The following is a 15,000-nucleotide window of genomic DNA, read 5'->3' as shown; positions in this document are numbered from 1 at the left end:
TTATTTTTTTACTGTTTTCACAATCCTAAATTATTTATGAAAAAACAGACAAATAATTAAAACACTCATGCTTCAGTTTTTTTCCAAGTTGTCCTGATCTTGTTAAAACCATCCTTGTTAAAATCTGGACCATGACTTAGTCCTTTCTCTGATAGATGCAAGAAATAACCATTTGCTTGAGCCCAGCAGCAAACAACGCAGGCAACCAACCCACCCTTCCCTCCCCCAGACTTCAAAGAGCCCAAACCTTTTCCCATGCAGCGTACTTGTATAAGCTCACCCACTGACTACATGTTACCAGCATCCATTATTTGATTATTAATGCTGGGATGATCGCTATTCATCAAGCACAGACAGCCCAGCACGCTTGTGCTGTCCCATCACCTACCTCAGCCAAATCAAGCAGCATCCCCCTCCCCAGCTTAACCCACACTGCACAGAACTCACCACAGAAAACATCCTGTGCAGGGAGCTGTAAGCTGCTGCTGCCTGCTGCTGGGTTTTGCGAGCCAACGCTAAACTCTTAGCTCTGGTTTTACTCCTCCTGAAGGCGGGCATTGTGGCTTGTGAATTCAAACTTTGCCAAAGGAAAAGGCCCCTCAGAAGGAAACCACGGACGCTGCGATCCCCCACGAACACACCTTCTCTCTGAGCTCAGCTGCACAAGTTTCTCTTTTGTGCTGATTAACGAAAATCAGAGATGCTGTCAACATCCCAGCGTAACGGGGCTAAGCAGCATACGAGAACGCAAACCGACCTGCCATGTCTCCCTTTATTACTACAAATGCAGGGAAAATGTACCAGATCAGGAGTTTTTATAAATATCTTGATGTAGTGAATGCAGGACAAAGTGCAGTTATGGCAAGGAAAGATGGGTTTTATCTCCTCGGAAATGTACCTGCCTCTGTGCCTGTGAAATTTACTGCACAAACATCAGGTGCTTTGAGAAAATTAGCCAAATACCTAAAAATATCTAGAGGTGCTGACTGCCCTGAAGGTCAACATGAATTATCAATGGTACTGATGCTCTGTCAAGGTTACACTCTGCTAAATGGTGTGGCATACGAATACTCTTACGACGATAAAATGAAAAACAAACAGGCAGCTCTCTGGAAGATTTCTTTACATCACTGTGCTTGTCCTTTGTTTGAACTTTTTTAGTTACAATTACATCAATAAAAATAAATTTAAACTGTGCTCAGTAATAAATTCAGGCTTGAAAGTAAGTCTCCATGTTGATATATTTACACAAGACCAACCAGGTCTACAAATAGATTATTCTAAAAACAATGTAGCTTTAAATAAAACATTATAGGACATGACACCACTGATCTGAAGAGTTACAAGACTGACAAGCAACTAATTAATACAAGGAGAACTATACCAGTGGCGTAATAAAACACAGTAACTCCTATGTTCCCTCTATCTCAGCACTGTTGGAGTGCAATGAAGTTGAGCTATATGGCTTCACTGAACACTGCCCTTGCCACCCTCTGCCTATTGCCCTCTAGCAAACTCTTTTCTTGAACCCAAATGATACACCAAGCCTGGGTATCTATATCCTTGGCTATGAGTGTGTTGCTTCAGAGGTTTCAAGGATATTCACCTTCATACAAGGGAATAATGCAGCCTTCTCCTTTAATTACTGCAATTAAACTTACTCCCATCTCTTTCCAAATCATCAGCGCAACTTGACAGCTCAGCATTTGCCAAACCATGCAGCTCAGTTGCCGAGCAGCTGCCTATCAAAGGAACAACCAAGCTGGAGCCCTGAAACAACATGCTGCTGATAAGGCTCACAGCATGCAGCACAGTGGTAGGAACCTCCTGATCAGCTGATGGACATTCTTTTGGAGACAGATATCTGATTCACTGGGTGAGAAAACTATATAACAGAAAACTGAGGGAATGGTCTTGAAGGAGTGAGAGAGCTTTCGCTGGCTCCCTAGCATCTCATTTTTCAATGGACACACAGCCTGGTTTAAAAATCCAATTATATGGACTACTGTGTAGCGTGGTTGCCTCTGCACTAGCCCACAGACCCTAGGGATCTACAGAGCAAGTCTGAAATAAAAAAAAAAAAAAAAATCACTAGTCTGAAAATTAAAGGTTTACAGTACTGCATATGACATTTTAAAAATAACACAGGTTGGGTCACCAGATCCACATTTATTAAGAATATAACTATACTTTCTGGAAAGGTACTGTTTCTTCATTTTCTATCAACATGAGTCATGCAATTTAAAGCTCTCTTTCTGTAATACATACGTGTTAAAGCACAGTTTATCTGCTGGGACCGGTCAAAAAAAAGGCTGCTAAATTTCATGTCCAAGCAGTATCATCAATCTTGATGAAAAACAATGACAGGCCTTTTAAATTCCATATTAGGAAGTTATTCTTCCCCAGACTTGCTAATTAAGCCTGAGTTATTAGCTAGCCATATGTCAGCTAAAAGATGTTACCAATTAACAGCTTTTTAAAAAATGTGTATTTATTAGAAAAAAAACAACTATATTTTAGTAATCTTTCTGACTCCTATTGAGGGACTTAGATAAATCAGAAAAAGTGAAAAACACAAACTAAAATAAACCAAATGAATTAAAGCATTTTCTTTAGTCTTTCTTCTTCTCTAGAACTACACAACAAACACTCAAGCTCTTTTCAAGAACATGTCTTCTATGTAAAATTTACATGTAAAATCACCTTGAAATATTTTTAAGATGACTGGAAAAATGACATAGCCTTGTTGTTTGTTCCTGTGTGCTTTGAGTAACACACATTCCCTTTACAGACATCTGTTTTTCATCTTTCCATTTTAGTGGCACCAGGCTTCCCTCTATTGTCCTGATATGTCTAGGTGCACTTATCTGCATCGAGTTTGTTTTCCCATCCTGCTTTTGCCCTTAATGCATGAAAGTAAAAGGTTACTTTTGCTCTGTGGGTATATACTTTGAATGAAAGAAAACAGCAGCTTGCCTCTGGAACAATTCTGAACACTCGTGGGCTACTTTGTAAAATCAGTATGGACCACTGGTGAAGCAGAAGCATAATTTGTATACATAACATGTATTTTTGAGATGAGTATGTATGATGCATGATAGTTAGATACATACATATATACATACACAGATATATACTAATATACAATATGTACTTATATATATATTCTGGACTAAGAGGAGTTCTGTGATGTTAGTGGTCTCCAAGCATTGTAAATTCAGGCTTAATTCATCTGGTCTCCAGATCTCTGCAGTGATCTAGAGGGACTCCTTTTTTTACTTTTTATAAGTGTGGGTGGATGATTTTTCTAAATATTTTTCTATCGCACTTGTTATATTAATAACATGGTTTTTAAATGCCTTCAAAATGTATTTTCAAAGTATAATTGACCACAGTGAACACTTTTGCTTTAATTCCAGTGCTAAAAAAACTAGTTAACATTCCAAATATTTAAAATTAATTCTTGTTTAATTTTTAATTTCAAGCATCTTAAATATTGTTTGTAACTTTCTTACCCAAAGTGTTTTGTGCTGAATGCAAAAACTTTCCTTAAGTGCTGAATTAGAAACTATGGCAACCACTGAGACATTATCTTTTCAGTTGCATTAATCTTTCACAATATATTTCTTCACTGTGACTTCTTTGGAGGCAGTGAGGGCAGCCCTTATCTTTTCTTGTTTCTAGCAGGCATATTGCGCTTCAAATATTAAAAGATGCAATAACCCCCCTGTAAAAACAAATACAGACCCTCTGAACTCCATACCAACCTCTCCCCTGGTTTCAGCAGGGTTTTGCTTAGGCACTACAGAAAGATTCTGCTATCTCAGAAGCAATTAATCACCATTTGACTGAAGGTCTATGTCTGCCCACAGTATGTTAACAAGTAGAGACAGAGGCACACAGTGCTATGGGCAACAAGGAACAAAACATGAAAATCTGTTGGAACTTCCCTGTATATCTGACTCAACTGAACCCTTACTTTCTTTAATTCTCCTCCCTCTTCCTTCCTTTCAGGTATCTCTTTGTTATCTCTGATTCTGCAATCTGCTGAAGGTAGCAGGTTTTTTCAGTGTTGGCATTTCAGGTCTACTTTCAGCCTTACATCTACTTGACAGCACAAAATAGGAATCAAAGCTTCATTGAAATGTATGATGGCATCCAGAATGCAGTATCTGTCCAAAATGCTGTACTGCAACTTTGTGTGACTTTAAAGTGACTTTGTGCCCTATGGGTAACTGCTAGGCACATCAAATACCTCAGAGCATATGCTAAAATTGTGCTTAAATGCCTCTGCATCGCAAAGAAAAAAGCTGTATGTTATTGTCAGCACCGTAACTGAACAGCATCTCAGTCTTAAAAAAAAACAGCAATCTATGGCTGGCAGAGAGGTTACTCAGTTCCCTGGGTCTGTCAGAAGTGTGATTAGATATCTCTGCCTTTCACTGCAAACAGAAATGCTGCCCTAATATCCTGCACTGCAGGTGACAAGGGTTGCCTTTGGAGGCCCACAGTGGTGGACTCCCAGGCAGCTCCCTGTCCTTCATCTGCGAAGTCACAAGCGTCTCCAGAGACACTGCTCACCATAACCTGTTGCAATGAACCAGGACTGTTGTCATAGGCTTCTCTTTTCACCTGCAGGTAAGCCTCATGGATTTTTCCCAGAAGTCTATAAGAAAAGCTGCACTGTAAATCATCTCCCACTGTCGTCTTTCATTTACAAGCATCAACACAATTTTTTCTTCCAATCAAAACCATCTGCACATTTTACACTGACAACTGTCACAGTACTTTTGAGAGGATGTTTCCTTCAGTCAGAGGAAAAACAATAAATACCACCTCCCCCCTCCAAACCTCAGTGACTCAATGTAATAGCACAAAACAGAGGAACACAAGTTCACATCTCTGCATGCAAGAAATGCAGAGTCTTCTTTCTTGCTGTTCCTGTGTGTCCCTACCAGTACCTATGCATGCAGGTCTCCATCTACAGCTTAACCTCATGTCTGGTTACAGGTTCACTCTAGATACAGCTACAGCACCTTTCACGCTTTATGATTTCAAGGCTGCTCACTCTGTTAGCCAAGATGGGCAACTGTTGTATTTGAATTTTGGGCCATCCATAGGGTGGCTCTGCTGCATTTAAAGAACTGCAGGATCAATGCAACAAAGTGAAATACAGGACTGGGGTCAGCAGCAAGCTCTCACTGGTTGGTTTACAGCAAGCCTTCTGTAAACCATATTCCATCAGTTTTGGTGCCTTCTCTGAGGGACAGAATAAAATACTGAAACCTAAATTAATTAGCAAAACTCTTACAGACTTCAAGCAGGCTACAGTTTCATTCATATCACTGATACCCTTCTCAAAAGGCACCTGATGACAGCAGGGGTCCGGCCACAGCTCCATACTGCTGCAGCCAGCAACTCTGGTTGGGCTCACCACAGGCTGGGCTGTCTGCAAGGGAAGCACAATAATTAGCAGAGCTCTCCACAGGCTTCTGTCACGCTTTTGATGCACAAGTGTCCCCTCCAGGCACAACTGAATCAAGGAAAACCGCTGCTGAAGAAGGTGCTATTTTCCCATGTCAGCTCTTAGACTCCCTAAATGCATCTCACATCTGCAAGGAAATGATACTTGGATTGCAGAGGAGCATACATGATTTCAAGAGTACTACATTGTTAATCCCCTTCCTACAAAAAAATAGAAAAAAAAAAAAATGTATGTTAATTGCAGGCTACTCCCCAAGCTTTTGGACCTCATCAATTGCTAAAGAGAAGTTCTCACAATTAAAATAAAGGAGAGATCCTTAATGTCCTATGGATGCTGAGTAAACCTTCAGGCAGGCAGCTCTCCTGCAATTAATGACATGCTGTGCAAGTGGGAACTGCCTGGGCAATGCAAAATAGAGCTAATGAGAAGCTATCACCACGAACATCATTTAACTGGAATTGCCTTCACGCAAGAAATAGGTTTGGGGCCATATGGGCATACCAGTAGTTTTTTCTTCCTCTTATTTTACTTTTCCCAGAGGGACCTCTGTTGAGCTTCTGGTCATTTCTGCTTGGCTTTCTTTCAACGTAGCTCAACAGTTGATGCTTACTTGATTAGTAACAGCATTTGCCTTCCAAGATTTTTGATCTTTACAGTCTTTGTTTAACAGAAATACTCTACCCACGTTTTTTGGTTTGTTTTTTTTTTTTTTTTTTTTTTTTCTTTTAGATTTCCCACAGTTTTATTTCAATGTCAATGTTTCTTTGGGGATGTTTTGGGGGTAGGGGTCACTAACTGACTCCCAAGAAAGGATGCCACTTACACCAAACAGAGAAAAATACGGCTCTGAAATCTACCACACACATGTTAACATACATACACTGCCACATCATCCTAAATTTAATGAAAATATGATTTGTGCTTGTCAACTTTTATGTTTTATGCACAATATCATTGCAATCTCTCTCCCAAGTCAGTGTATTTTGGTAAATCCTTAACTTTCTCACCAAAAAAGTCATATTAGGAAGCCATTTATCTTTGGGGAGGAAGAATAAACATTTCTTGACATTACCCACTAAAAGACAATCATCCACTGCTTACATATATACATTCAGACTGATGATCCCTACCTCATCTCTGATAGTGAATCACCAAAATCAAAATAAATAAATGAACCACCACAACTGAATATATAGGATTACATTTACTGACAGCGCCAAGAGAAGGCTGTTGAGTGTGCTGTGAAAAATGGTGCCCTGAACTATCCCATAGCACATGTGCTACAGATTACATGCTTCTGCAATGTTTTCTATGTAACAAATCAGAGGAATAGATCATTTCTAGCAACCACATGCTTTCTTCTGGAAGGTGAAATACCATTCAAATAATTCACAAACCCTGAACAATTATACTAATTTTCTGCTGGGATTGGACTATATCAGTAATGATTACTAACTGCTTTCACCTCTACTATTCCATGGCAGTGGTTGCAGTTGCTCCCTTCCTCTACCCAATATCAAACCATACTTTTTTCTTTAACTGTTGAGCATTCAGACAGACTAGCAACAGGATACACATTCTTTCATTCAGGTTTGAACCTAGACCTGAATGTATATTGTACTTCAAGATTTTTACCCTTAAATTACTCTATCTGCATAAGGAGTTGATGGCTTTAATGCTACTTCTAATGAAGGGGTTTCAAAATCAGTTTTAGACAGTTGGAAGACAAAATATGAATTTCTTCAACTTAGGAAAACCATCTCTCCAGTACATGGCTATGGTGTATATACAAGAGGCCAAAACCACAAATGCAGAAAACTTGTTACAACACTTACTGATTTTCATTACAGAAATAGCTGTGTGAAATCAGATAATAGGTAACACAAGGATTTCCTTTTTGAAATTGTGACACATGTATTTTGCATCTGCTGAAAGCACGGTTTTGGGAAGCTTGCTGTGGTAGCTGGATGATGCAGAAGATGGGTTTGCTTTCTGACCCAGTCTCAGTCTCCACGTTCACACCGCTCAGGCAGCATCCAACATGCAAACCAGCTGCTCAACTGCACATACACTTTAGATGGGTTGGAAGAAAAACCTCCACAGTTATCCAAGTTAGGCACATACGCATGTTGGCTCCTCAAGCACAAGAAGCAGGACCGTGTTCAGGGATTTCTCACCATGGTCCAAAAACCAGATTTCTCACCATGGCCCCAGATGTGCAGAGTTCATGGAAACATCTGCTTCTCACTGCACTTGCAACAGCTCCTCTCTGGCAAATGAAGAACTGTCCAAAACTGGCATCACAATAAATAGAATACACAACCTTCAAAAGCACCAGAAGGATGATTTGACATTACATAGGAAACTTGAGCATCCAAAAGCAGACTTCTGAAATGCACAAATACATATTTTTTCTACTTTCTTTTTTCCCCCCTGTATCTATAAATATGGACATTTCAGGTAGGGCCCTCATCCCTATAAAAATCTGAAAGCATTTGATGAAAATGTTCCATCCTGCTGGAGATGCAGATTTATGTTTCCTAAAGGTGCCATGCGCTCTACTGGCCAGACTTGTCACAAGTTCTTAGTTTCCTCACCAGATGGAGGGAAAGTGAACACGGTTGTCAGAGAGGAGCAGAGGAGTGAGTTGGGCTAATCTAAAGTAGTCCATCATAGGGAAAGGTCTTCAGGGATTTTTAAGCATAATTTCTGTTCACTGCATTGAGAATGGCATTCCTAAGAAAAAATGTTAATTTTCTCCCTCCACAGCGTGTAGTAATTTTTATTTATTTTTTATTAAGAGGTGATGGGGATAGACTTGTCCTCATACACACATATTGATGTATGATCAATAAGCTGTTCTGAGAATAGGTGGACTATTTTAAGAGTCAACAGCAAAGCAAAGGCTATTTCTCTAAGTCTCTATACCCAACTTATTCCCAGAATCAATTTTACTTCATTTTTTTAAAGAAATATATCACCACTTCAAAAGCATTACAAAATCAAACCAGTTGGTCATTCTTTAGAAAGCAAATTCTTGTTAGCATTCAAAGTTTCTCATCATAGTAGCTTCCGTTTCTACATCTGCAATGTTAATTTTTGAAGATGCCAGCATAAAACCATTCTGCACTCATCAACTATTTTTACTGTGATTACAAAGCATCACACTAGCTATTTATACTGGTTTTCTCAAGATCCTTAAAGAACTCCAAGATACAGCTGAGAATATAATGAAGTTATGTGAAATATTTGCACAGTTTAAGGTTTTTTTCTTATGATCTGTAAAATTTTTAAAGTGAAAATACATCTCCCCCCTCTCACACATGCATTTATATGAAGTTCCTTCTTTCCATCTGTTAAAATTTAATATGATTTTGGAAATACATATCTCTGATGATACTCAAAAGATTCACAGCAATCAAAAGTCAGATCACAGCAGTCTTACAAGAGACTTGTAATAGTAGGTACTTATATTGAAAAATTTCACCTTTTAGCTACGTTCGTCTTTCATAAAAGGATATTTTTAATATACTGAAAATTCAAAGTAAAGATAAGCAAGTTAGTAACAGACTACTAAACTTCATCTTAAAAGAAACCATGGGCTAGAGAAAACATTTCTAACCAATACAGTCTGCAATAAGAAATCACAAGTAGCTAAAGGAAAAGTTGCGTTTTTCTACTTATTCAAGCTTTGTGCTACTTTGATGTATAGAGAGCTTGATGCTTGGCAACTGTCAACATACTGGGATTTAATTGAGCACCAGGAGCACAGACAATTAGTTCTCAGAATGATTAAACATAACTAAACCTAATTGCACTGACAGGCATACTCAATTCCCAGATTTTCTGAGGTCCTCTATTCTTCTGTCAACAGTACGCCTACATACTCCAGAACCAACAATTGCAAGGACAACATGTCACTGCCACATAAACAGTATTTTCACACAGTTTGAAAATGTACTGCAGCAGAATGTGTTAGAAGTATAACATCTATCCATGTTAAATAAAATAGAAAAAAAAGTTAAAGTTATTAAAGGTATAAATGGGGCATCCCGGAGAATACAGAGATGACAAAACTAATGAGCATCTGGAATGGATGGTTCTTGATGCCCATGTGTTTTTAATAATATTTTATAACTTAAGGAACAGGTTCCGTTTCTGGAATGAAACAATCCTCTATTGTCCTTCTAATTCATTTGTTAGCTCTCAGATGAAAGACAAACATACAACTATTTTAAATTCATTCATTTCTCAGACTACAAAAAATGAATGAATGAACACATGTTTGAATGTAGTACACAAACAACAAAAGACTTATTCATTTGAGATTACAAGGCACTTCTGAAATGCCTTCCTGTACTTTCAGTTAAGATGATGCTTAACCTTAGCTTGGTATGTGATAAAGAAAATAATAGTGAAAAATAAATAAAAATGCTCCAAATAAGAAACACAAAATCTAGAAATCAGACATGCAACAATGAAATCCAAAGCTTTAAGACTAACTTTTATTTACTTACATGTTACGGGACAAAAGTCAACCAAACTTCAAAGGAGTCTGCTCCCTCAGAGCCAAGTAATTACATCTACAGTTGCTGTTAACTGGGAAGTGAGCATCTCTAGCTTTCTCTCCCCTGAAATAATCCCAAACTGCCTGTTGTTCCAGGCTGTGCTCAGAACCTTAGCGCCACCAACGTCTTCTCCACAGAGCTGTGCTTACAGATCTCCTCTCCCCCATACTCCTGCGATTTCGCCTAATGCTGAGGTGTCTGCGCTACTGCTCTCCCACAGGCGTGGGTCAAGTTAGCACATGCAGGAAACAGAAGGCAAAGGAGAAAGAAAAAACAAACCCAAATTCAGATGCTATGCTATTTGAGGCTACACAATTTCCTCAAACTAGCTTTTATTAGCAATAGCTATTGTTCATCCGGCGAGCAGTCCCAAATCACAGCTATAAAAACAGAAATCATTTTAATTCCTTTTATACCCTATCACAAAAGCACATACAATATAGACTACCTAAATTTACTGTGAGGTTTGTTTTTTTTTTAATTCTACATATACTGGGGAATTCAAAAAGGTCAGACAAAAAGCTCTGACACTAATAGGCACCCTCCAACAGAAAGATAGCAATCAATTACAAACCCTTTACAGAAACTGTAGAGCTGTCAGACTCGTTTACAGCTGCAGTTCAAGTCAGACTGCCTCTGATTGCCAAGCCATTCCCCCCCTCTTGTACCTACAAAACTAGGACAGCTTCAGATAATTTTTAAAATTACACTAGCAGACCTGCATGCCAAGCCAAGAAGTGAACTGCAATATGGCATGGGCAGTTACTTCAGAAAATTGTGCACAAGCCATTAATACTGCTAGACGTGACAGATTTGAGGCTGGAGAGAAAGCAGGGAGGAGATCTGTCTGTTTTCCCCTCTTTTTTGAGCTTTAATTGCAGCACGTAATTTAGAGCATTGGAGCAAATTGAGAATGTTCAGAACAACAACTAGCGTACATGAATTGCTCTCTGTGCATTTAAATCCTCCTGAACCCTCCATAATTTTCCTCTCATCTGGTATATTTGACACAGACAATCATGGCTGGCTTTGTTTTTCTGCTAAAGCTGATGCCCCAGGATCTCCTCCCCTCCAGCAGGATGGGAACTCAGTCTGTTTGCATAGTGCATGGCGGGCAGTGTGTACCCCAGGTAAGCAGGGCACCCCAAGGCACACAGGGGAACTCAGCCAAGCACCAGCCTGCTGGTGCAGCCAGCCGCTGATGCCTCTAAGCCTTGGGGTCACCTCTGCTGTGCTCCTGCAAAGATCCCTGCCCCTACAACACTGCGGAAGCCATAAAACAGGACAGTAGAGAAATCCACATAACCCCTTCCCAAGGAACAATGTGACCCAGGGGAGAAAAATCCAGTTTACTCTTGTCTGGTTGCAAAGACTTTTTGGGAGCATAAGCAATATGTTACACAGGATATAGATTGTCTCTGCGGGAACCCCTTGTGCAACAGGAGATGGGCTGAAGACCCACAATCACGGGGCTTCTCCTTACTCTCTAAGGAAACTGCATAAACTCACCTATATTAGACTGAAGTAGATTACAAAGTAATTCCAAAATTTAGACAAAATCAGCTCCTCTCAGTTGGTATGGCCGGAGGCACAATATATCTTCCCTGTTCTGGTCTTACGAGTTTTTACGTTCTGACTTCTCTCTAACAGTTTGTCATACAACCTGATACAAGACAGTAAGATATTCCAGAACCATAAAAACTCTAACTTCACTGTTTTGACACTGTCCTACATGACATCCTTGTCTCTAAATTAGAGAGACATGGATATGACAGATGGACCACTCAGTGGATAAAGAATTGGCTGGATGGTCACAGGCAAAGAGTTGCGGTCAATGGCTCAATGTCCAAGTAGAGACCGCTAACAGGTGGCATTCCTCAGGGGTCAGTACTGGGACAGGCACTGTTTAAAATCTTTGTCAGTGACATGGACAGTGGGATCAGGTGCACTCACAGCAAGTTTGCCAAAAACACTGAGCTGTGAGGTGCAGCTGTCACACTGGACGGAAGGGATGCCATCCTGAGGGACCTTGACAAGCTTGAGAGATGTCCCTGTGCAAACCTCATGAAGTTCAACAAGGCCAAGTGCAACGTCTTGCACATGGGTCGGGGCAATCCCAAGCACAAATACAGGCTGGGGAAAGAGTGGATTGAAAGCAGCCCTGCAGAGAAGGACCTGGGGGTATTGATGGATGAAAAACTGAATATGAGGCTAGCAGACCAGAAAGCCAACTATACCCTGGTCTGCATCAAGAGAAGTGTAGCCAGCAAGTCAAGGGAGGTGATTCTCCCCCTCTGCTCTGCTCTCGTGAAACCTCACCTGGAGTGCTGCACTCAACATAAGAAAGACATGGGCCTGCTTGAGCAGGTCCAGAGAAGGCTACAAAGATGATCAGGGGGCTGGACCACCTCCCTTATGAGGACAGGCTGGGAGAGTCGGGGTTGTTCAGCCTGGAGAAGACAAGGCTTTGGGGAGACTTTATAGTGGCCTTCCAGTACTTAAAGGAGACCTACAGGAAAGATGGAGAGGGACTCTCTGCCAGGGAGTGTAGTGATAGGACAAGGGTTAATGGTTACAAACTGAAAGAGGATAGATTTAGATGAGATGTGAGGAAGAAATTCTTCACTGTGAGGGTGGTGAGGCACTGGCACAGGGTGCCCAGAGCAGCTGTGGCTGCCCCCTCCCTGGAAGGGTTCAAGGCCAGGTTGGATGGGGCTTGGAGCAACCTGGTCTGGTGGAAGGTGTCCCTGCCCGTGGCAGGGGGGTTGGAACTTGATGATCTTCGAGGTCCCTTCCAACACAAACCATTCTATGATGCTGTGATTTCTGTTATGCAAGAGTGTAACACAAGCATTAGTACAAATTTGCTTGGAGATACAACCAATTCATCAACAGAAGTAACAAAAACATTTGTTGTCAGAATGGCAATGCCTGGTAAAATCACGGCCACCAACATAAAAACACTACCCATGCTAGCAGTTGCGGGGTTCAAAACAGTATGCAACTGAGTTGAACACGGGCTGCAATTTGACTGACTTAGAGCAAAATGGACCAAAACCCAGTGTCTTCAAGGAGCAATGCATTTGAAAGAGAATACTAATTCTGGGGGTCCCTGCCTCAGACTCCAGAGTCCTGACTGAGAGAAGGTCTAAGTGTCCATTACTCCAGCTGAAGTCGAACAGTAACTGCAGACACATAAAAGTTCTCCAAATCACTGGCTCTCAAACACTGTACCTCTCCAAGTCTGCAGTCCAGTCTAAAACTAGTGATGTTAAGCAAGTCTTGCAAGTGTTGCTATGGTCACTGCAATCTTAACAACAAGCCCTAGAAGTATCAGCAAAAAGAAAACATGAACCAAACTGAATCTGTTCAAAAGCTGTAACAGCTTTACTGTTCTCTGCAGAACTGCATTCAAACAACACAGGAAGATGAATTTGACAAGCTTCCACTTGTTTGCCATTTGCCCCCATCACACCGCTTTTGTAGATGAAGCAGATGTGCCCTAGATGCTGACCTGACAGTGTGGCCTCAAGATAGTAAAACATTAAGTACAGCTGATATGCATTAAAAAATTTCCAAAGTAGTGCCATACCTTAAATTCTTCCCCACAAAATGCAGAGTGTTAACACTACAACACTACGTTTTGGTTCTAGGATTGTTATGTCAGTGTTCTTACCCTGAAAGGTGGATCAGTCTTCTCCCTGTGTGGCGCTTGGTCCAGGGTGCCATCAGTACTGCTCCTTTTCAAGCTGGATGTGACATCAGGCACATTACTAAAATCTGCATTTGAAAGAAATAAATACATAAATTAGAGGGTTATAGGACAAGAACAGGAAAAGAATTTGCTTTTATCTGCAAATACTTTCAGTGTCTAGTAGAATTACTATAAGGAGGGAGAGGAGGAATACAGAATTTGCAATCCTCCCCACCCCCCAGAAAATAACACAAGAGGTCAAAGCAAGGAGCAACTATGCCTGGAAATTCTGCTTTCTAAACAGCAGCTAGACATCTAAGACCATCTCAGTCTGAAGTAACACACATATTTGATCAACTAAAATAAACCTAACACTCTTGCTAACAGTGTGCTTTTGAAGGTAGCATTATCTGTAATCAGCACACTCTGTGCTGAGACAACCAGTGAGGATGATTAAATGTACTCAGTTCTCCTTGGATGAGCACACTATTGTTTGATACGACTTAGTCCTGAATCCCTTAAAGATTTAAGAAAAAAAGAGAATTTTGCCTTGGAACAAACATCACAGTTCATAATACGGACAAAATCCTTTCCTGTTACCAACAGTTTTCCAATTTTACTGTGTTTGGAGTCTATGTACATAGTAGTTGGTAAAAAACAGAGGAGGCACTGCCCTGACTCTCCTTATTGATGACTGTACCTTTCAATAACATTTATGTATAAATTAAAGATCTACCCAACAATGCTCAACATTCATATAAAAATTATGGGGTTTCTCTTTACATGTCCTCAAGTGGCTGCTTAAAATCTTCAGAGATATATATGTGGAAATTTTAATTAAAACTCTTAGAAGTGAGGAAGTGATTTTTGATCTGTAGTATTATCAATCTGAATAGCTGAAAATCATAAAGCAGCCACAAAAACCCCCGACTATTTTTAGCAACCTCAGATGATAAACAGTAATAAAGGTGGGTTTTTTTTAATTTGCTGCTTTGTTTCCTAGCCTTTAAGCCTCTAGGATATAATTCACACCACATTACCACATTTTCAAACTCTTTCTCAACACCTACAAATGCGGGAGATTTATTTTTAAGTGAAAGCTGAGATTCTCATGGAATCACTGACTCCAATAAGTGAGGTAGTAATTAAAACAAAATCACACATCTTGCAGTCAAATCATGAGAGCTAGCAATAATGACATTGTGAAGGACAACAGTATCCCTCCGCCTGGGTGTTGCTGTTGTCCTGTCCCT

General features: G+C 40.2%; 1 protein-coding gene across 10 annotated transcripts in view; it reads right to left on the bottom strand.

Moving 5' to 3' along the window:
* TIAM2 (TIAM Rac1 associated GEF 2) overlaps positions 1 to 15,000 on the bottom strand; it is a 174,945-nt gene that overhangs the window by 19,903 nt on the left and 140,042 nt on the right. For 6 of the 10 annotated variants that reach the window (XM_042795773.1, XM_042795771.1, XM_042795774.1 and 3 more), the window contains 2 exons: positions 13,730 to 13,833; positions 5,369 to 5,449 (listed from right to left, as the gene is read on the bottom strand). In XM_042795773.1, the coding sequence (XP_042651707.1) occupies positions 5,369 to 5,449; positions 13,730 to 13,833 (185 nt within the window). Of the gene's footprint in view, positions 1 to 447; positions 515 to 5,368; positions 5,450 to 10,002; positions 10,063 to 13,729; positions 13,834 to 15,000 lie in introns of those variants that run through there. The other 4 variants (XM_042795775.1, XM_033011596.2, XM_033011597.2 and 1 more) reach the window with 3 other exon arrangements.

The sequence above is a fragment of the Tyto alba genome, unplaced genomic scaffold, assembly GCF_018691265.1.
Source record: "Tyto alba isolate M040663 unplaced genomic scaffold, T.alba_DEE_v4.0 Super-Scaffold_22, whole genome shotgun sequence".
Taxonomy (NCBI): Eukaryota; Metazoa; Chordata; class Aves; order Strigiformes; family Tytonidae; genus Tyto; species Tyto alba.
The sequence above is the reverse complement of the archived record's forward strand: the minus strand, read 5'-3'. Positions and strand labels throughout refer to the sequence as shown.